Here is a 23,528-nt window from a genome sequence, read left to right as displayed (position 1 = left end):
AACAACAATAGCCTGGGAAATGCAGTAGTTACCCTGCTATTCTTGCTGCTTAAACTGCTTCTGCTTTGAGGAGCTGAAGTAGTTAAATTCTAAAACGGATTAATAAACTTTGCTTTAAAATCTAAAATGGTATGTGGGTGTCCATATCAATGGGGAAATTTTTGGTTTAAGGGTGAAGGAAATGGAGTCACTGTTTTTTCTTGGAATTTGAAGGAAATATTCATGGAAGCAATCAGGCTTTACTATCCATTTTGCACTCCTACTTTGTAAGATGGGTCTGTAGATAGTGGATTATAATGGAGTTATGGCTTCACGAGGAGGGCACGGTATTGGTTGATGCAGCCATGACAGACATAACAAAAAAGAAACTACCTCAAATTTATGTAATAGTAGCTTAGCTACAGTCAAAATTGTGCCCCTTGATTTTGCTTTATTTACACATTGCTGCCACCAAATCTGTGTTGTGCTGGGGTTTGGGGCACCCCCTTTCTCTTTCATGACTCGATTTTGCTACATTTACAACTCTACCACTGAGTTAGTTTTGGGTTTTTTGGGCCCAACGTGAGATTCGGTGTTGGTTTGTGTAGTGGCTGACAGACCCATTGAAGAGGTTCAAGGCCTGAAAGGCCGCATGCCCTTTTTGCCCTATCTGCATTCCAAATCCAACGGGTGGAATGAAATTTGGCAGCTAGCCGCATGGATATATTCCTTATCTTCTTCTTACCCGCCATGTATTAGGTACAGTTTTGGATGGAGTCGTGGAAAAGAGAAGCTGAAATCTGGAAAGCCTGGTATCACCTTATATTCTTTCACTTAAACCAAGTCGTTTAAAATCCTTTCAATGTCTATTTGACTCCACCCCACTTCGACATTGTTGGTGGATCATCCCTTCGCCATCTGGAGGTGATTGATTGTTTCTACGAAGGGAATGTTAGAATTTCGGCCCTTAAATTCAGTGTTCAAATATTGCAGCTTATGCCATCTTTTTCATCAAAGCTCCCCAATTGACAAAGACATTATTCCGCACATGGGATTCTGTAACTTCACAATTCGCTGATTTTGATGTGCTTCAAAATCTCTCCCTGCTCTTATCTTCTTCTGATGAGGTAAGCTAAATAAGATTATTGTATGACCGTTCCAGAAAATTACTCTGTCAGGCCCCTGAAAGCTACAATATCCATGGATCATGAAGAAGAATCTTCGTTGGAGGTATGCTAATGTTACTTACATATCATTACTTTGTAAGACGTTGTGTGTTTTAAATTTTTACTACCAACAGATTTAAGCTTGCGGTTTGTTGGCCTGGTTTGCCGAGGAAGAAGAAGGCCGGAGCTGCTACAGCTCCGGTCACCAGAAAACATGGGTTCTAGACCCCGATCTAGGTACAAACGTGAAGAACAAGGAGAGAGGAAGAGATTGTTACAATGATCGTAACACGGTCGGAGGTGACCGAAAATGCCCCCAAAGTCCATGGGTTCGCCGGAAAACGGGTGTGCTTACCCAAATCGATTCCGAGACAAAACCTACGTAAAAATGGAAGGATCTAGTTCACAAAACACCACCAAGCATCAAGCTAACAACGAGAAGGAGAGGTTCGAGACTTACCCAACGGAAAAAGAGAAAAGGTTCGCCGGAGCTTTGCTCCGTGCCGTCGAACTCGCAGGGCAGGGGTCCTGAGCTCGTGGCCAGTCTCTCCTGATGGTGATAAAGTCCTAGTGAGTCCAGGGGGAGAGAGAGAGAGAGATGCGAGAGGTTGAGGGAGAGAGGTACGGGAGAGCTGAGAGAGAGAGCTACGGGAGAGTTGAGAGAGACACAGAAGTAAGAGGTCTCGGGGGTGGGGGACAGAGAGAGGGAAAAGAGAGGGTGTTAGATGGCTGACACGTGGCAGCCTAGGGTGAAATTACAAATAATACATATATTTGAGGGTGGTTGTTACACTACCAATGTAAAAATATCACTATAGAGTATAAACTACGCACGAAAAAACTAGTGTAAAAATATCACTATGGAGTATAGACTACGCTATTGATTAATTTAATTCAGAAGACCAAGTCTCCTGCTAATTTGGGGTTGGAATTGAATTCGAACGTACGGACTGATGAGTTTAGTCAAATAAAAATACTGTGTTAGTTAATTCTCTTCCTGTATACAAAACGAAAAACCATACACGCTTGTTTCTTAAGAATGAGGATGAAACTTCTTCGAATTCCCTCCTGATCAACAGCTAGTGACTCAGTGTTAAGGGGAAACTTCCTTGTCTTCATCTTACTCTTCTTCTTTACCAGGTTTGGTCGACACCATCAATTTATTCCAAACCATTCAAAAGAGCATACGAACATGACCAAGAATTCTATGATCAACCCTGTTTTTCTTGTCTTCATCTTACTCTTCTTCTTTTCCAGGTTTGGTCAAACCTTTCAAAAAATTTAACCATTTGCCAATTATAACTGTTTGAGCAAAACCCAGAAGTTGCGTTAATTTACTTTGTGAAGAAATATCCTACGTCGAAAGTTAAGAAAACTACTTAGTACAAAAAAAATCATTAGAGTATAGAGTATAAACCAAGTCTCCTGCTTTAATTTGGAAGAAGGTTCATTGAATCAAATTCAAATGTGCTGATGGATGCCATTTATTCAACACGAATGGATCAATGTAGCTGTGGCAAAACTGTCATTGACTCACTGTATCCACCATCACTTATTTTTCTTCTGAGGTAAATACTGATTTACTCAATTCTTTCTTGTATTCGAATTATGAAAAACCATACCAGCTTGTTTCTTAGGAATGAATAGGAAATTTCTTTGAAATACCTCCTCATCAGCAGTCAGCGATTCCGCAGTAGGGGACACTTGACTTCTTCTTCGTTTGAATATTCAAATTGACTCTTGTTATATTCAAAATCCTATCATCTTATAAATAAGTTTCCTAGTCTCCCTCACATGCCGGCCATGAATTCCAAACCTTCCAAGAGAGATTATTCAAACATGACCAAAAATCCTACGATCAACCTCGTCTTTCTTCACTTCCTATTCTCTAGGATTTTCTTCATCCTGGCACAAAACACAACATTAATGTAGGAATCCTTATTGGACTCAACTAGTATTGATAATAGTGAGTCAGCATATTTGAAATTATAAGTCAGTTAGGGTTTTTTTTAAATACGTGGAAAAACCATATCCTATAATTGAGGAGCTTCATCCATAGTGCTTGCAGTTTGAAGCACGTATCAGGTCCACTACATGCACGATGGAATTAGAGGCAACAGTGGAATAACCATCTTCCACGATAGATGGAAGTTGGGGAACACTAACTCTATAAAAAGGATTCCCTGCTCACAGAGAAGGGGTTCTTCGTTTTGGGACTATCACCATAAGAATATTCAGGTCTCTAGTGAGTAGAAGAGTCTCTTTGAAACACGACCATGTCTTCTGCAGGTTAGCTTCATATGTGTAATTAAGATTATGATGTGTTCTAGGGTTCAATGTTAGAAAAATATTTGATTTATTCCAACATTTGGTATCAGAGCAGACTAACAAGCCCTGGAACCAATATGTTTGTGTTAATTTTTCTGTATGATGAGTTCTGCAATTTTAAATTCATATCATCATGCACTTTTTACATTATTTAAGTTGTTTAAATTATATATTTCATTCTCTGGTGATGAGATTCATGCAACGTCCACATTTTTTCTCAAAAGAAAGTATGTATGAGCAGGCAAGATATTTAAATCACGCATGGTGTCTTTGTTCAGCATAAACTCTTGTCCAAAGGCCTGAGATATACGCATGAAAAGATTATCCTTCAATGGCAGTTTGTACCTCTTGCTCATAAGTGTGGTATAAACATGCATTGGTTAGTTACTAACAATAATTAGATGTCTTCTGCAGTGAACACTTCAGCCATGAATTTCTCTTCGATTGAGCCTTTAAGTGGAGGAAATTTCAAGAAATGGAAGCAAGACATCGAGATTGTCCTGGGCCTGATGGACCTCGATTTGGCACTGAGGGAGGAAGAGCCAGAACCACTCACTGATGTTTCAACTGCTGAACAAAGGCTGAAACATGAGAAATGGGAGAAAGCTAATAGGATGTCATTGATGGTCATGAAAAGGACCATGAGTGAGACTGTGCGTGGAGGAATTGTTGTTGGTGACAAGGCCAAAGACTTCTTGGAGGCAATTGGGGCAAAGTACAGGGAATCGGAAAAGGCTGAAATGGGGAATTTGATGACCACTCTCACCACTCTCAAGTTTGAAGAAAATAAGAGTGTAAGAGAGCACATTCTTAAACTGGTGGAAACTGCTTCAAAGCTCAAAGACTTGGAGGTGCCTGTGGACGATGCTTTTGTTGTTCATATGGCACTTAATTCACTGCCATCAAGTTTTGAGCAATTGAAGGTCTCCTACAACACTCAAAAGGAGAAATGGACGCTGGATGATCTCATCTCGATCTGTGCTCAAGAGGAAGCAAGAATTAAGAAGAACCAGATGATCAACCATGTCAACTTCATGCAGACAGATGTTGGTAAGAAACCTATGTATCAACATGGTAAGATCCCTAAGCCATTCAATTCTTATGATACCGCCATGAATGCCTCCTCCTCTAAGGGACCTGAGATGTCTAAGAAAAATATGGACAATGTCAAATGTTATTTTTGCAAAAGATTTGGGCACATGAAGAAAGATTGTGAAAAACGCAAGAATTGGAAAGTTAAGAAAGGTATTTCTTTTGTTGAAATTTTTGTTTGTTTTGAAACTAATCTTGTTGAAGTCCCTCCAAATTCTTGGTGGTTTGACACTGGGTGTTCGGTGCATATCACCAATTCTCTGCAGGGGTTCACAAGAGGAACTACAACAACAAAAAATGAAGTTTTTCAAGTTTATGTTGGCAACGGAAATAAAGTGGCAGTGGAGGCTATAGGGAGTCTAAAGTTGAAGCTGTCAAGTGGTCATGTTTTAGAGTTGTTTGATGTTTTATATGTACCTTCGTTAAGAAGGAATTTAATTTCTGCATCTAAGCTTGTAAAATCTGGTTATGCTTTCGTTGGTGACAATGAAAGCATCAGAATTTCTATGAAAAATAATCCAAACGTTGTTGTTGGAATTTGCTTCTTAGTAAATGATCTTTGGCAGTTGTTGTGTTCCATTTTTTCCAATTCAAATTGCTTGAATGTTGACATCTTTTTGCCGAGTAAAAGATTACAATCAAATGAATCATCTGCCATGTTGTGGCATAAACGATTAGGCCATATTTCAAAAGTCAGAATGGAAAGATTAATAAAGGACAACATATTGCCGGCTTTGGACTTTGGTGATTTAAAGGATTGTATTGATTGTTGCAAAGGCAAACTAACTAAAGTCAAGAAAAAGAGTTCTATAAGGAGTCAAAAGCTTTTGGAAGTAATCCATACAGACGTGTGTGGACCTTTCCCAATTAAAACTCTTTGTGGAAATATATATTTTGTGACTTTTATTGATGATTACTCAAGGTTCACATATCTTTATTTGATCAAAGATAAGACTTCAGTGTTTGAATGTTTTAAAAAATTTAAAACTGAAGTTGAGAATCAATTGGATTTGTCCATAAAAGTTTTAAGGTCAGATAGAGGAGGAGAATATTATGGCAGGTACACTGAGATTGGTCAGGCAAAGGGTCATCTGGCAGTCTATTTGGAGCAGTGTGGAATTCAAGCGCAGTATACATCTCCAGGCACGCCACAACAAAATGGTGTGGCTGAGAGAAGGAATAGGACTCTGATAGAGATGGTAAGGAGCATGATGAGTCGTGCAAAACTTCCACAATACTTGTGGGGAGAGGCTTTACAAATGGCAAACTATATCCTGAATAGAGTCCCAACAAAGGCTGTGAGTAAGACTCCTTATGAGGTATGGATTGGGCGTAAACCAAGTCTTAATCATCTACATATTTGGGGGTGTCGTGCAGAAGCAAGAGTTTACAACCCAAGGGAAAAGAAATTAGACTCGAGGACAATTTCTTGTCACTTCGTGGGATTCCCTGAAAAAACCAAAGGGTATAGATTTTATTCAACTGATTTTCCTATGAGAATATTTGAGACTGGAGTTGCTAAGTTTATTGAAGAAGGGGAATGCTCACTGGAACCAGACATGGAGGCATCGAGATTCAACCTCGAAGAAACTGGCAATGTATTGCCTGATAATAACATTGAATGGTTTGATAATGGTGGAACATTTGGGATCCAGACAACTGAAAATGATGGTGGAGTGATCAATATAACTCAGCAACAAATTGAGTTTAATATTGATAACTTTGATCATTCAATGAGTGGGGTAGGCTTAGATTTTCATGCAGTGACCTCATCGCAAATCTTGGGTGGGTTACCTGGGCAACAAGTAAGAATGGAAAATAGTGAGCAGCCTGACATTGGAACTTCATCACAACCCACACGTGAATTAATTGAACCACAAGCCACAACAGAGAGAAGAATATTACCAGCAAGAACCAGAAAGTCGGCCATCTCTAGTGATTACGTGGTGTATCTTCAGGAAATAGAAATGTGTGAAGGCATGCAAGATGATCCAGTGACATTTTATGAAGCAATGGAGACCCAACAATCCAACTATTGGAGAGATGCAATGATTGACGAACTAAGGTCCATGCAAACTAATAACGTGTGGACCTTGGTGGAAGCACCATTAAATGTCAAGCCAATTGGCTGCAAATGGGTCTTCAAGACCAAGAGAGATTTGAATGGTAAAGTGGAGAGGTATAAAGCGAGACTCGTAGCTAAAGGTTTCACACAAACAGAAGGGATCGACTATTCTGAAACCTTTTCCCCAGTTTCTACGAAAGACAGCTTGAGGATCATTTTGTCATTGGTTGCACATTATGACCTTGAGCTCAATCAAATGGATGTCAAGACAGCTTTCCTTAATGGAGAGTTGGAAGAGGAGATTTACATACAACAACCTATGGGATTCGTAAGAGAAGGGCAGGAGAATATGGTTTGTAAGTTAAACAAATCCATATACGGTTTAAAGCAAGCATCAAGACAGTGGTTTATGAAGTTTGATCAAAAAGTCACTGCCATGGGTTTTATTGAGAACAAAATTGATGACTGCATATATGTTAAGGTATGTGGTTCGAAATTTGTTTTTCTCATTTTGTACGTGGATGACATACTTCTAGCTAGTAATTGCATGAATATGTTGTTGGAGACAAAAGGGTTGTTATCTAAAACCTTTGAAATGAAGGATATGGGGAATGCTTCTTTTGTACTGGGCATTGAAATTGTCAGAAACAGGTCAAAAAAATTATTAGGACTTTCACAGAAGTCATATATTGAAAATGTGCTGCAACGGTTCAACATGCAACATTGTTCGAATGGAGAAGTACCAATGGGGAAAGGAGACAGACTCAATAAATCTCAATGCCCAAAGAATGAACTGGAGAAACATGGAATGTCAACAAAACCATATGCTTCATTGGTAGGAAGCCTTATGTATGCACAGGTTTGTACAAGGCCTGATTTAGCCTTTGCAATTAGTGTATTGGGGAGGTACCAAGCTAATCCAGGGGAACAACATTGGGTTGCAGCTAAGAAGGTCTTGAGATATTTACAAAGAACAAAATCCTACATGTTGGTTTATAGGAGTGTGGAGAACCTTGAACTAGTAGGATACACGGACTCTGACTTTGCAGGATGTTTGGATGATAGGAAATCCACGAGTGGTTATGTATTCACACTTGGAGGTGCAGCAGTATCCTGGAAAAGTGTTAAACAAAAGGCTTTGGCAACCTCAACTATGGAAGCTGAGTTCATAGCTTTATTTGAAGCAACGAAGAAATGGTTGTGGTTGAAAAATCTCATTACTTTCATGAGATTGGTGGACTCAATTTCAAGACCATTGGTTATCCATTGTGACAATAAGGCAGCTGTATTTTTCTCGAAGAATAATAAGAAATCTGAGGCAACACGCTTGATGGATGTCAAATATCTATCTGTAAAGGAGCATGTGAAGAAAGGTGACATATTAGTGGAGCACATTGATACCCAAAGGATGATTGCTGATCCTTTAACAAAGCCTTTAGCAGTGGGAGTGTTTAAAGAACACATCACAAGCATGGGGTTCCATGAAAGCTTTGATTCAGCTGGTCTGTGGGAGTGAGAAGAATGTTGCTGGATAAATCATGATCACTAACATGTAGGTGTTGCAGCAAGTTATGTTTCGAATTTCTTTCAAGCTTATGTATTAATTGTTATTTAGACTGCATGTACAGACTTATTTGAAGCACTAAATGCATGTGATCGATGTTTGTTCCAAAGAACACATTGTATAAGTTTGTTGTGTATAGGAAGCTTGACTGGATTTGAAGTACAGTTGTTCGAAGCAAGAGTGTGATAATTGTAGTGCATAAAATGATATGGATTGAATATATATGTATATGCCATTGACATTATACATCAGAACTTGTTAAAAACGTGATTTCAGGGTGCATGCAGTACTTTACTTGCATCGTTTTCTGGAGTTCGTTTTAAATGGGACTGTTGGTAGATGTGTATAAGATATGGATTGCGTGAAAAGACCCATTGTGATCACTTAAGGTGACTTATAATTGAATATGTTGATTCAAATCCAAAGACTAGTTAAGTCCAAGTGGGAGAATGTAGGAATCCTTATTGGACTCAACTAGTATTGATAATAGTGAGTCAGCATATTTGAAATTATAAGTCAGTTAGGGTTTTTTTTAAATACGTGGAAAAACCATATCCTATAATTGAGGAGCTTCATCCATAGTGCTTGCAGTTTGAAGCATGTATCAGGTCCACTACATGCACGATGGAATTAGAGGCAACAGTGGAATAACCATCTTCCACGATAGATGGAAGTTGGGGAACACTAACTCTATAAAAAGGATTCCCTGCTCACATAGAAGGGGTTCTTCGTTTTGGGACTATCACCATAAGAATATTCAGGTCTCTAGTGAGTAGAAGAGTCTCTTTGAAACACGACCATGTCTTCTGCAGGTTAGCTTCATATGTGTAATTAAGATTATGATGTGTTCTAGGGTTCAATGTTAGAAAAATATTTGATTTATTCCAGTACATGTGGGAGTGGTTCCTGACTTGAATACCTGGTCTGGGAAAATGGGGATGAGCTGCATTGACATGGCCCTCGCCGACTATTACGCCTCTCATGCAGGCTACAATACGAGGCTGGTCCTACACAAAAGGGACTCTGCAGAAGATGATGTTGTTGCAGCTACTGCAGGTTCTTTCTCTACCTCTTCTCTTTTTTGTGTGTTCTTTTTTCTTCTCTTAAATATGTTTCACTATCTATTAGAATATTGAAGGTGTTGATTCCCAATCGGTTCAAATGGTCGGGGTCTTCCATGTTATTTGGTGTGGTTCGGTACTTTCACTTGGAGATGCTAAATGTCTGTGATCTGTCACAACCTTCTGCTCAGCACGACCAAGGATGAGCCGGTATGGCTTGTGGGAAATTTAAATATTAATTATTTAATTTTCGATATTGAATGAAAAAAAAAATTAACCGGTGGCAGTTTCTTCTTCTATTAAGTGTTGTGTCTGAGGAATGTTGTTTTTTTTTTTTTGTTTATTTGTCAAACGAAAGATTTTGTCAGATTAAACGTTAAATTAGCCATTAACGGGGTTTGAACCACACAGTCATGCAATGGTTCAATACCTTTCCACCACTGTAGTAAAGGGCCACTTGCGTACGAGGAATGTTGTTAAGAAGTGTTGTTTTGTTGAAGTGGCTGCCTTTTGGCTTGCTACTGTTTTTTGGCTGCCGTCAAATCTTTTTCAGTTCATACAAGCTATCTTTGCATTTCCAAAAAAAAAAAAAAGTTTGTCAGTTTTCTCCAAGATTTTCATTAGAACATTGCATTCGGGCAAGTCTCAATCTCCAAGTTTGTCAGGTTTCTACAACTTTTCTCAATAATTTTATTGTTGATGTTTTATATAAGTTTGTTGTTATAACATAAATGAACTGTTATAATACCTTTTTTTATATATATGCTATCAAATTTCGAGTTTTGTTAACTAACAAGTGCGTGCTATTCTTCTTCTTCTTCAATTCATATACCTTTAATTTTGTTTGTTTTCTAAAATTGCTCCAACGTGGCTCATCCAACGTGGCTCATCCAAGTGACCCTGGTCGGTTAGGCTTACTTGGGTAGAACCAAGTTTGTTTGGATCTGGTTGGGTTAGATTTATATCGTGTTCAACCATTATAATTTTCTAGAAATGCTTATTTCTAGCTGAAGTTACATCAGAGTTTAATTAATTTCCATTTTTCACCTTTGAAACAGCTCTAGACTTGATTAAAAATGAGAAAGTGCAAGCCATCATAGGGTTAGAATCATCAATGCAAGCCAGCTTTGTAATAAAGCTTGGAAATAAAGCTCAGGTGCCCATAATATCATTTTCCGCAACAAGCCCTTCTCTTCAGGGTTCATACTTTTTCCGAATTGCGCAGAATGACTCATCTCAAGTTAAAGCCATTAGTAGTGTCATCCAGGCCTTTGGTTGGACTGAAGCAGTGCCCATCAGTGTTGACAATGAGTTCGGAAATGAAGTAATACCTTACCTGACTACTGCTTTGCAAGCAGTTGGTGTTCATGTGCCCTACTGGAGTTTCATTCCTTCAATCGCCACGGATGAGGAAATTGTTACAGAGCTTCGCAAGTTGATGTCAATGCGAACCAGGGTCTTCATAGTGCATATGTCCCCTTATCTTGGCTCTCGGTTTTTCTCAAAAGCAAATGACATTGGCATGATGGATGAAGGCTATGTTTGGATAATGACAAATGGGATGACTAACTGTTTTACTTCCTTAAATCCTTCTGTCGACATAGATAACATGCAAGGGGTGTTGGGTTTAAAGACTTATGTTCCCATTACAAAAGAGCTTGAAAGTTTTAGAGCTAGATGGCAATCAAAATTTCGACAAGACAATCCAACTATCCCGAGGGTTAAATTGGATATTTTTGGATTGTGGGCGTATGATGCCGCTTGGGCACTAGCCATGGCAGTTGAGAAGGTTGGAACAATAAACTTCCACTTCCAGAAGATGAACGATTCTGGCAATTCCACTGGTTCGGAGAGATTAGAGGTCTCTCAAAGTCGTACTGAACTTGTCCGAGAACTATCAGGTACAAGATTCCGAGGTCTTTCAGGAGATTTCAGCCTTATTAATAGGCAACTACAATCATCAACTTTTCAGGTAGTTAATGTGAATGATAATGGGGAAAGGGGGATTGGATATTGGACACCCAAAAATGGACTTGTAAGAAACATTCAATCGGACAAAAATACAAGCAAACACTCTACTTCTAATGCCAGTCTTAGACCTATTATATGGCCTGGAGACACCACCTCAGTTCCAAGGGGTTGGCAGATTAGTGCGAATGGGATCTTAAGAATTGGAGTCCCGGTGAAGGAAGGGTTTAACGAATTTGTAAGTGTGAAACATGATCCAAGCACTAATACAACCAAGGTCACTGAATACTGCATAGATGTCTTTACTGCGGTAATAGAAGAATTGCCGTACCCTGTTCCTTATGAGTTTCATCCCTTTGCAAGGCCTGATGGTAAGAAAGCTGGTAGTTACAGTGATTTGATCTATCAAGTATTTCTCAGGGTAAAAACTCATATTCTAAGCTTTCTTTATTTCAGATTACATTCTTGATTTAGCAAAACTTTTCAATTGAAACTTTGGCCTTTTTACTTGACAGAACTATGACGCTGCAGTCGGAGATTTTACCATTAGAGCAAATAGATCCTTGTTTGTTGACTTTACATTGCCATATATGGAATCCGGGTTATCAATGGTCGTGCCTATGAAAGGAAACAATGGTGCGAAAAACACCTGGGTGTTCTTGAAGCCTTTGAGTTGGGACCTTTGGGTAACCAGCGGCTCCTTTTTTATTTTCATTGGTTTTGTGGTCTAGTTTCTTGAACACCCAAAAAACAAAGACTTTCAGGGGCGTGCACATCACCAAATTGGCACAAGTATGTGGTTCTCCTTCTCAACCATGGCTTTTGCACATCGTAAGTTCCGTCATGATTAATTACACTTTACTGGTAATTAATATTTTTAGAACAAATCGATATGTACTCTGTGAATCCAGTCTTAAACAAGTAAATCCAAATGGTTAATGGGTTTTCGTTTGAATTTTTATTCAGGGGAGCGAGTAGTAAGCAACTTGGCTAGGTTTGTAGTGATCATCTGGTGCTTTGTTGTCCTCATACTCACTCAAAGCTATGCAGCTAGTTTAACGTCATTTTTAACAGTCCAATAGCTCAAACCAGTCGTTACTGATTGTCACCATCTCATGAGGAATGGGGACTATGTTGGCTTCAAAACAGGTTCTTTTACTTATGGAATTCTGAAACAGCTAGGATTTCAGGATGATAAATTTAGGACCTATACATATGAAGAAGAATTGGATGAACTTCTTCGCAAGGGGAATGAAAACAGAGGTATTTCTGCTGCTTTTGATGAAACGCCCTACTTGAAACTTTTTGTTTCAACTTATTGCTCAAAATATACCATTGTCGAGCCAACATTTAAGGGCAATGGCTTTGCATTTGTAAGTTCACTTGTTTCTCTTTCTGGGCTTCTCTCCTTTAACTAGTACATGTTTTCTGGTGTGAGCTTTTTTTCCTTTGGCTTACCTGCAGGTCTTTCAGAAAGGTTCGCTTCTCACATGTGATTTTTCAACAGCAATCACTAAAGTGCACGAGAGTAATAAAATGAAGGCCATCGAAGATAAGTGGTTCAAGAAAAACGAAAGATGTTCAAACTCCAACCCCGTGGAAAGTTCCAACACTCTTAGTCTTGATAGCTTTTGGGGACTTTTCATCGTTGCTGGTGTTGCTTCATCACTAGCTATCCTCATATTTACGGCTATGTTCCTCTATGAGCATAGCCACATCTTGACACGCGCAGATTCCGAAGCCTCATTTCGGACAAGAATTCATGAAGTATTAAGAGTATATTATTACAGAAAAGACCTCACTTCCGATACTTCTAAGAAGAGCACGCTGCAAGATAGTGATTATGGTATAGCTGCGGCTGAATCTTCACCAAACAGCAGCTGTCCCCCAAGGTCATCATCAGGCTTTTCCGACCCCGTTGGACAGCACATTGTTTATCAAGTGCTGGTGGGAACTCCTAATTCTTCCGTGCTTGGTGGCGATCTGAATCCCAATGGTCAAGCAACCCAAGACAAAAGTACTCATGAATATGGTATTGGATTAACTTCCTCCCCAAGCTATGAGAGACAGACCTAAACCCTAAATTAGAATAGACTATTGCCCAAGAAAGCTATTGATTCAGAGTAAATTATTTTGTAAATATATATTCTCCCTATATTGTTTTTCTTATCTTAATTGATGATTTATGACATGCAAAAGGAGTTGAAGAGATTGATGTCTTCCCTCACCCGCCACTTGCGAGAATTTATATGCAGCCGGAGATAAGTTCTCTACAGGGCTATGTTCTCCCTGAATATCTGCCTAACATATTGAAAACTCTTCGACTAGATACTACATTAGTCACCAAAATTTTCACTCCACATCTGCATTCCAATTGTCACGTCCCGATCCCAACTTTTATTCTGGATCGACACATGACGTCACCAAATACTCGCATCTCTAACCTACCCCGCCTCTTGGATATGTCAAAGCATAACTCGATAATCGAATTGCCTAGTAATTTTTCGTATACTTTATAGCTACATTTAACCTCCACGTTAGACTGCCTACGTATCCTAAACAGAGATCAAACCATTCGTAATTCCCAAACACTACACTTGACTTTTATCACCATACTTTTAAGTAGAATATCATAGCTTTCATCAATCAATTATTAGAACTTGGCAAGCATGAAATTACTAGGTTCAGGGCTACATATCAATCTCATATGACACTTAAAATTTCCACTTCATCCATCACATAAATCACCATGTTTCCCACATAAAATCGCAATTCATAGCATGTAACATATTAAAGAACCAACGAAGCACAATATTAATCTCAAGCCACATTGATCAATGAGTCTAATCATATTAATACAATCATATCTAACGTCATTCCACAATCTCGTCAATTAATCAATTCATGAATCAAAGATGCATGATCTTAACATTTAACTACGTTAATCAATCAATGCAATAACATATCATTTTATGAATTTAATTAAGGAACTCTATATAATTCCCTACTTGGATTATGTGTAATAAACATGGTAAATCTAATTTATATTCACAAGGTCTATTGTGGGTAATTTCTACTTACTTGAGTCTAGGGTTCTAGATTAACCTTATGGAAATGAGCAAGGGCAAGGATTCCGGACCACTCAACAAAATCCAATAACATCGGGTTCCAAATCACTCAACGGGACCAAAATATCAAGCAATTTCTCATAATCTACCCAAACCTGTCATATGTATAATCAATGCCTACATCATGGAGATGGCACACTGGGCAAATCAAACACTTGGATAAGTTATGAAGCTCGGGTGAGTGACAATAATACAAGTATGTGATATTCAATAAAAACAGACCATCGATCACAATCTATAAACATCAAGTATAGAATCATGCTTTATGAAATCTTAATCAAGTTGCTGAAAACTCTTAAAGAGTCACCCAGACATCCAACGGCTTTTCTAATTCAAACCACAAGATTCTCAAAAGCCATCTTTCATATGTACATTAAAAACTAGGGCTAGACGGACGCTTATTGGCCAAAGCCTGTATAAGTAACCAAACAGGAAGTGGCCTCCCAAAGCGGATTAACGCAGAGCCATCCCTGAGAAAGTAACCAAGTAGGCAATGACCCCCCAATGCCGATTAACTAAGCAGAGTCACTTTTACAATTGTGAGAAGGTGATCACCCAATGAGGATTAACTAAGCATGATCACTCCTAAGCATACATGGCTATAAGGATCGCCCAACGTGGATTAACCAAGTGCGATCCATATATAGTATGGTCCCCCAATGTGGATTAACCAAGCAGGACCACTAGTGACCCCCAATGCGGATTAACCAAGCAAGGTCAAGATAATCAGGTAGGTAGGGACCCCCCAACGCGGATTAACCAAGCAGAGTCACACCTACATAACTGTTAGGCAAAAATGTTTTAAAATACACCTTAATTTATACTACAAATACTTCCACTATCCTTATGTTTCAATTTGATTGCCCCTATACTTTATACCACATGTGAGTCCTCATAGGTCCCAGTGAAAGTATTCCAATCAGTAATCACTTACCAGAGTTGTGAATGGTCAACATGTTTGTGTACTTGAAACGAGACTCTGAGAGGTGATAATGAGTCGTCAAAGCTAAAACATGAGAAGGAATGGATTGGTACGAGAGAAACTGCACTCAATCAATCTAGTTAATTTTCAAGTTTTCGAATATTAAATTACGGATTGTAATATGGAATCCAAATATTGGTTTATCACGTCGTGTGTATTGGTACATTTTAGACATGCAAATTAGAACCCAACTATTTGCATGGAAGAAGAACATCCTACAACCTAACTGTTGTTCTCTTTCTACATAAATTTGGTACAAGGAAAACTCCACTCCACTTCAATTGTACGCCACTATCTACGAAGATTGGAGATAACCCTTGACTAAGGGTAATAAGAGCTTTATAAACACGTCATCTCAAACCGAATGGTCCAAATGGCTGAAAATAGTCCGAAAACGGTCTCCAACCAAAGGCCAAGCCAAAGGGCTCGTAGGCCCTACTAAACAAAAAATGGCCAAATGGCCAATCGGCTGGCCGAAATGAGCCAGCCAGTTGGACCTGGGTGGGGCTCTATTTTTGAATCTCCAACAGCTAGCTGGCGTCAGTTACCATTGGTTTTTGAATTTTTTTTTTTTTTGTCCGAGCCAATTTTTTTTTTTTTAATTCTCATTTTTTCCTATAAATACCTAAACCATTTCTCACAAATTTTTCACCATTCCTAAACCATTTTAATTCTCATATTTTCCTACCTCTTCCAAAAATATTTCCTTCAAAATTTTCAATAATTTTCAAATGGCATCGTCTGCAATGAAAGGTAGGGCTTGGACCCAAAAAGAAGATGAAGCTCTTTGAATGGCTTATAAATGGGTGTCGGAAGATAGTGTGAGGAGGAGTTCTCAAACAAGTGAAGAAGTGAAGGTGTTTGGACTTGTGTGTCCAAAAAATACTTAGAGTTCTACGAAGGCACCACTCCACCAAATATATGAAACCACGAGAGTTGTTCTTCAAGATCGAAGAAACATCTTTAGCCAAGTTTAAACAAATGGCATCAAACACTATTATCAGCCTCAAGTAGACATGAAAGCGGCGCTAATTACTTCGATGAAGTAAGTGCTTTCATAATTTATTTTAAATATTTAATTATATTACATTTAATTTCATAAATTAATTTCCTTTAATTTTTGTAATTATATTTTCTAGGTACGCCAAGCGAATGAATTGTATATGGAGGGCAGCTCGAAACCCTTTCAGTATCATGGTTGTTGGGAAATTTTTAAAGGGTGGGTGTTATTTGAAGATCCACCTCAACATAGAGTAGGTCCTATGCCGGTGTTCGAAACTGCATCCTCAGCTGTAGACATGGATGAAGATGGATATCCTACCATTCAACCAACAAGGGAAGAAAATCTGTCTTCGAGTGAAGGTGCCATACATAGGGCTATGGGATGAAACAAGACCCGAAGGTTGAAGGAAAAAGGCAAGGCAAATGATGATTACACCGCTCAACAGGAAGTGGTGGCCTCATTGCGATTAATGGCGGAGCAAAATGCCATTGTCCCGGAAGAAATGAACCGTAGGCATGAAGAACGGGCCAAACAAATACAAGAAGAGATGGATGATAAGAATATGGAAATGAACATTTTGAATTACACTCCAATGAGTAAGGCCTATTTTGATGGGGAAAAAAAAGATATTACGACCCGGCGGCAGTTGTTTACCTCTGACTATACTCTTACAATGGTAGATGGTGAAGATGATGTTGATTGTGGATATTAAATTTAAGTTGTTGTAGTTTTTAAATTTAAGTTAATGTAGTTTTTAAATTTAAGTTAATGTAGTTTTTAAATTTAATTTGTAGTTTTTAAATTTAAGTTGTAGTTTTTAAATATAAGTTGTAGTAGTTTTTAAATTTAAGTTGTTGTAGTAAATAATAAATTATGTTTGGCCCTCAGTTGGAGATGGTTTTTTGTGACAGAGCTAAAACGAGCCCTATGACCCTTTAGCCCTTAGTTGGAGATGGTAAGAAATATGGTCATGCACTGTTCATTACTATATTGATTTCTTGGAGGGCCAGAGGGCTAAAACGAGACATCTGACCATTATTTGGTTCGAGATGGCATAAATTAAAAACCACGAGTTGTTGTATTGGTACAACTATTTGGAACAGTCAGTTAGATCTCAAGCACTCACTAGTGAAAAATGATGTGAAGGAAGTTTTGTATTTGGGCTCGACATGAACCGAGTCCATCGGGCTTCTAACAAGTTGGGCCAGTCCAATGAGAAGCGAGCCCATTTGTATTATGGTGGCCTTCTGCCGACTGTTTTTGGAGTAAACAAAAGAAAAGGTGGTGGTGGTGGAAGCTTGGTAATAATGGAGGACGGAAGAAGAGGAGGGAGGGCCATGTTAGCCAGCATGTTACCATGCTGTGTGTTGACATTCGAAATTTAATAGACAACCCCGGCCATGCCCATTGCCCATGTTGCCCCTATTTTCGGCAAAAATGTTTTAAAATACACCTTAATTTATACTACAAATACTTCCACTATCTTTATGTTTCAATTTGATTGCCCCTATACTTTATACCACATGTGAGTCCTCATAGGTCCCATTGAAAGTATTCCAGTAATCACTTACCAGAGTTGTGAATGGTCAACATGTTTGTGTACTTGAAACGAGACTCTGAGAGGCGATAATGAGTCGTAAAAGCTAAAACATGAGAAGGAATGGATTGGTACGAGAGAAACTGCACTCAATCAATCTAGTTAATTTTCAAGTTTTCGAATATTAAATTACGGATTGTAATGTGGAATCCAGATATTGGTTTATCACGTCGTGTGTATTGGTACATTTTAGACATGCAAAATCGAACCCAACTGTTTGCATGGAAGAAGAACATCCTACAACCCAACTGTTGTTCTCTTTCTACATAAATTTGGTATAAGGAAAACTCCACTCCACTTCCAATTGTACGCCACTATCTATGAAGATTGGAGATAACCCTTGACTAAGGGTAATAAGAGCATTATAAACGCGTCGTTTCATGATGTAGTGTCTGAGAATAAATGGCTGGTGAGAGTATGATTAAAGCTCTTTTAATTAGGCTGCATTGTAATTTGTAACTACAAGTTGCTTTCTTTAGTTTTAGAGTAAAGTTATACAGATTAAATTTTGAAAACTAAAAGATATATAAGTTTATAATTGGTTTATTACTTAAGTATTGATAAACGTACTTATTTTTACTGGTGACAAATCATTTTGTTTACAAATTTAATCTCCCTAACCTTATCCTTAGTTTTCATTATCTCTTGTATCAAATGAGTACGTATCTCCCTATTTAAAGGGCTCCAAATGTATCTTTAAGGTAGTCAATTAAGTGAATTATAATCAATCTAAGAAGAGAGTGAGTTTTTTTTTCCTTAAAATCAAGTGTGAGACTTGGTCGTATTGAATCCACGATTAGCGACGTCAAACGAATTCGTTACCCTTGGTTGAGTGATTCTCAAGTTATCTCCACGGTCCCTTGGTTCTCATTTGCGTCATTTCATGTGCACAAGCAAATGCTTTAGCTGCCTATTGGATCTAAAATCAAACTCGGAACTTCATGTGCAAAGAATGAACACTCTCTCCAACTCCTTTTTTTTATCAAAATATATTACTTACCCTAAAAAGGAGAAGGTGAACTTAACCTTATAATTGGATGATAATAATGTGATTCAAATTCGTCTTTAGCGAGAATCAAACCTAAAATAACTTACTTACAAGTAAAAAAAATATTACTAAAATATAGTACTAAATGATAATTTTTTTTTCTTCATATAAACGATATTGAAAAAAAGTAAATCAAACTCAAAATTTCTGAGTGTGAATAAATTGTTTTCCACAACCGAATTGCAAATAATTAATCGCTAACCCTCTGTTTAATCCAACCACAAGCTCGCATTTTTGTCCCAACCACCGCTTCTTTTCTGTCTGTTTCCCACACGCAAACCCATCACTCAGCGACGCGTGCCTCGAGATCATGACAAATGAAAATTAAAAATTCAACAAATAAAATTTCCACACAAAATACCAAGAAACCTGCACAGGATGATGAAAATATCCCACCCAAATAAAAAGGAGACATGGAAGCACACAGAAGCTTTCTATTTCTGCCCTTCTTCTTCCTCTCCCCATTTTTCATCTCTCTCTCTCTAAACACTGTCAGCCATGTTTGAAGAATCTGTTACATCCCTGCCTTCTATTTGGGCTTCCATAAACAGCTGGTTCACTCCAACTGTCCTCTTCCTCCTCCTCAATGTCATGATTGGCACCATCGCCATTGCTTCAAACTTGGGCTCCACCCAGAAACAGCAGGACCCGCAGCAGCACCAGAACAACCACCAAGGCGGAGGCCTCGCCAGATCTCCATCTATGCTGCAGAGGCTCAAATCCATCAACCTCTACCAGTACAGATCCCCGGAGCCACACGCCGGCACTTTCGAGCAACACCCAGAAACTACTGAGGCTACCCATTACGCTTTTAAGCACACCCACGAGCTCGAACAGCCCCCATTGACCAGATCCCCTTCTCTGCTGCAGCGGCTCAAGTCCATCAATTTCTACCCATCTCAGCCCCCCGCCGCCGCTGCCCCTCCGCACAAAACCCATGAGCCGGAATCCAACTTCGAGCAAGCTCCGGAGCACGACGAGTTCCCAGATGACGACCTTTTTGAAGAACACGAACACCCAGAACCAGAAACTCCAGATTTTTCAGAAGCAGGTGATACACAGAGCAGTCTGGAGGAGGTTTTCAGTCAGCTGAAGCCGTTGCAGGACCACCATGTGAGCCGGACCAAGTCGGACACCAAGCCGGCGTCCGGCGAGGTGCCCGCCAAGCTCCCGAAGAAGATGAAGAAGTCTGCGAGCTCCAAGTCTGCTTTCGCTCACTTTCAAGAGGATGATGTCGCCGAGATTCGCCGGCCGGCGACGATGAGGGAGAGGAAGGTGGCGAAGGCGGCGGAGGACGACGATGAGGTGGATGCGAAGGCGGATGATTTCATCAACAAGTTCAAGAACCAACTGAAGTTGCAGCGGTTGGATTCGATCATAAGGTACAAGGGCATGATTACTAGAGGGAGCGAGAAGTGAGGGGGAAAAATTTAATTATTTTCTGGGATTGGGTGGTTTTTTTAATTTTGGTTAATTTTGGGGGTGGGTTGGGGTCTAATGGATGTAACGTAGATCTGCTCACTACTCTGCTGCTGCTTTGTGTTTGTACTATTTGTTCACATATTTGCCCTTTGTGACGTCATCTGGTTCCACCATAGTGTTACCAAATAACATTGTGGGAAGACTTCATTTTCTGCGATTTGAGGGTATTTGGTAAAATCCTATTTGCAGCAGTGTTAGAGCTTGTATGGCTCAGATTAATTCGCAGTTAGTACGTAACTGTGATTTATATGTAAGAAGAAATTGCGGAGTTCTAACCATTTTCCATGCAAATTTGGTGATGAAAATATTTGTTTTCGACAATCCAGCCTACCAGGTATTTTGAACAATCTTCAACCGTTTGATTTTTAAACACAATGATTAATCTTTGTTCATTTTCCAGACTGTTGATTAATTTGGCGTTATTAAAGAAAAAAATTGGTTGAAAATATCTGGTTAGTTTTCTAACCTTCCACTTCGATGTAGCCCATGTGGGTTTTGGGGTGTGGTGGAAGGAGTGGTAGCTGGCATTTGGTATGGTATTGACTATAAAAAACAATTTATAACCTAAACGGTTCTGATTGTCGCATGGAGTATGTTGCTCGAGTTGTTAAGAACGTCACACGAAGCTTTGTGTTAATCATCTTTCCCTTACCAGATTGTGTCATGAAATTAGTTTTGATAATTTTATTACACTTCATTCACTTCTCTTTTTACATACGATAAGATATTTACTCACACTTTTAAAATGGTACAAGCAGTGCTACAATAAGGCGACACAATTGTAACGAGACTATCCATAATTACGTATCAAACTCATCGTAAATATATATCATCTTTGCTAACTTGAGACAGCCTTCAACAATGTGGGGACAAACACCATTAAACTAGCAAAAATATTACTCATGTGTTGGTAGATATTTGCCTCTATTAAAAAATAACACAAATAATAGTAAATATAGCACTCTTAAACTAATGGCTAACTGGTTTAACTCGAACGTAATCCATAAATAAAATAACAGAGAAAGACTTTATTATCTTATATTGAAATACTTAAAAAATTTATAACTCAATTAATTAAAAGTATTCTCAAGCTGGATTTCTCTTTAGTTTAATATGGCTTTCGTCCTTTGTGCTTATATCCGCAAATTTAGGTGCTTGGTTGTGCTGCACGTGGGGGGGATTGCGTTTCGTTTGGTACTATGCAATACATATCCTCGTCTTGGTTTTTCCAAAATTAAGATAATATGTGGATGTATAATTTGCCGGAGTTTGCTACCAAATTGAGGATTTTAATGACGAACTGGACTTGGCTGTTGCAAATTCAGCAGCAGTTGCTGCTTACACTTAATTTTGGCTGGACACATGTTTAAATTTTAATTTTTTAAATCAAAATTTGAACACGTGTTCAGCCTGAATTAGGTGTAAGCAACAGCAAAGTTAAATCCTTTAATGATATGTACCTTATATTAAAAGGAAAACTAATTAAAATAGCTTGAAAACTTTGAGTTTTAACGATAAGGATAAAATAAAAGGTAAAGTGAATAGTACCATAATTGACTTTTTAGTGTAAAAATATGATTTTTCAAGGTAAAGTGAATAGTACCATGATTAACTTTTTAGTGTAAAAATATAATTTTTCATTAAAGTGAACAATACCGCAAACTTTTCGTTAAAACTTCGTATATTAAATCTCTTTTCAGTCCTTCGGTTCTGGTCCTCATATTATCAAGGTTTTGTATTCACGTTTTGAATGCGAGTCATCAAAGGGAGGGCCCACATTAGAGGGTAAAAACTTTTTAATCTTCACTTAATCACTTTTAGCGACAATAGGTCCAAATTAGCGGAAGAGGATCTTCTACGGAGTCATTTTATCAGGATCTTAGGGATTTCCACATCCTAACCGTTTATCGTATATCGTGCGATCAATTTTCGTCAGATGCTATTTGTGTTTAATTTTAAATAAAAAAAAGTCAAGTAATTTATGACCGCACGATACATGATAAATGGTTAAAATGTGGTAATCCCTAGGATCTCCACAAAGTGGATCCGGATGGGATCTAATCCCCAAATTATCCTTTCTCATCTCCATTTTTACTGTTAATCTCTATTGTTAATCACTAGATTACTATTCAACATGCGTTAAACTAATAACGAACTCATGGTCAACAATAACTGTGTATTGAATTCATTATAAATGTATATCGTTTTCAAATTTGTATGATCGAACTCGAGACCTCTTCTCGTTAAATATCTACCACTACAGTGTAAAGTTTAATAGTTTGACATTGGGGGGATTGTGAGGAATTTGATAATTGGAAATTAAACAAAATAAAAGGAGGATGATGATGCTATAATTGTTGTGGAAGCAAAGCAATGTCACAAGTAGATCTTGTAGCTCAATACAATAATTGAATAATTGTAATTTGGAACACATAGATGCCCTTGAGTCTTACACAAACTCAAACAACTTTTGCAAGTGGTTTTTATCGAGGTCTACTAAGATGCTCAACTTGATGATTAATTATTAATTGAATAACCAAATTGTTTAAATACTTAATCAAAACCATAAAATTAAAAATTAATATAAAAAAGTAAATATTTTATTTACCTGGAAGTTGATAGTTTGTTTGGAAGCCTTTTTAAAATAAGTGAAAATATTTAGGTAAAAATATTTTTCGAAACTAATTCTTAATAAAATATTCGTAAATTTAGAAAAAATGCTTGAAGTATTTTCTAATAAAAAAAAAGCATAATTAATCTTGTAAAAATGCTTTCAATTATTTTTTAGGTAACTTTAACGAAAAGCTTCTGGTACTGTTCATTTTAACGAAAAACCGTATTTTTACACTAGAAAGTCAATCATTGTACTATTCATTTTATCCTTTATTTTATCTTCATCGATAAAACTCAAAATTTTCAAATCATTTCCATTCGTTTTCTTTTAGTTAAAAGCATTTCTGAAACTTAATTATAAGTTGCTACCTTGTGTGAAACAAGGGCGTGGTATTTTTCCGATTAAGCAAAAGCTGTGGGAATATTATATGCATTGCCGCCTGATTGATTGC

General features: G+C 38.1%; 3 protein-coding genes across 3 annotated transcripts; all 3 read left to right on the top strand.

Moving 5' to 3' along the window:
- The first annotated feature begins 9,077 nt into the window (after positions 1-9,077).
- LOC103400108 (glutamate receptor 2.2-like) lies at positions 9,078-13,312 on the top strand. Its single transcript, XM_070814329.1, has 4 exons — positions 9,078-9,250; positions 10,314-11,644; positions 11,739-12,596; positions 12,688-13,312. Exons 1-3 carry the CDS (start codon positions 9,127-9,129, stop codon positions 11,952-11,954), a joined length of 1,671 nt encoding a protein of 556 aa, XP_070670430.1. The 5' UTR covers positions 9,078-9,126; the 3' UTR covers positions 11,955-12,596; positions 12,688-13,312.
- Positions 12,339-13,299, top strand: LOC139187534 (glutamate receptor 2.9-like). The gene is made up of 2 exons (XM_070814613.1): positions 12,339-12,596; positions 12,688-13,299. The coding sequence occupies exons 1-2, from the start codon at positions 12,339-12,341 to the stop codon at positions 13,297-13,299; spliced, it is 870 nt and encodes a 289-aa protein (XP_070670714.1).
- Positions 13,313-19,050: 5,738 nt separating the features above from the next.
- Positions 19,051-20,620, top strand: LOC103455823 (pathogen-associated molecular patterns-induced protein A70-like). The gene has a single exon (XM_008395417.4). The coding sequence runs from the start codon at positions 19,480-19,482 to the stop codon at positions 20,398-20,400; it is 921 nt and encodes a 306-aa protein (XP_008393639.1). The 5' UTR covers positions 19,051-19,479; the 3' UTR covers positions 20,401-20,620.
- The last annotated feature ends 2,908 nt before the right edge of the window (positions 20,621-23,528 follow it).

The sequence above is a fragment of the Malus domestica genome, chromosome 15 (assembly GCF_042453785.1).
Source record: "Malus domestica chromosome 15, GDT2T_hap1".
Classification (NCBI taxonomy): Eukaryota; Viridiplantae; Streptophyta; class Magnoliopsida; order Rosales; family Rosaceae; genus Malus; species Malus domestica.
The sequence above is the reverse complement of the archived record's forward strand: the minus strand, read 5'-3'. Positions and strand labels throughout refer to the sequence as shown.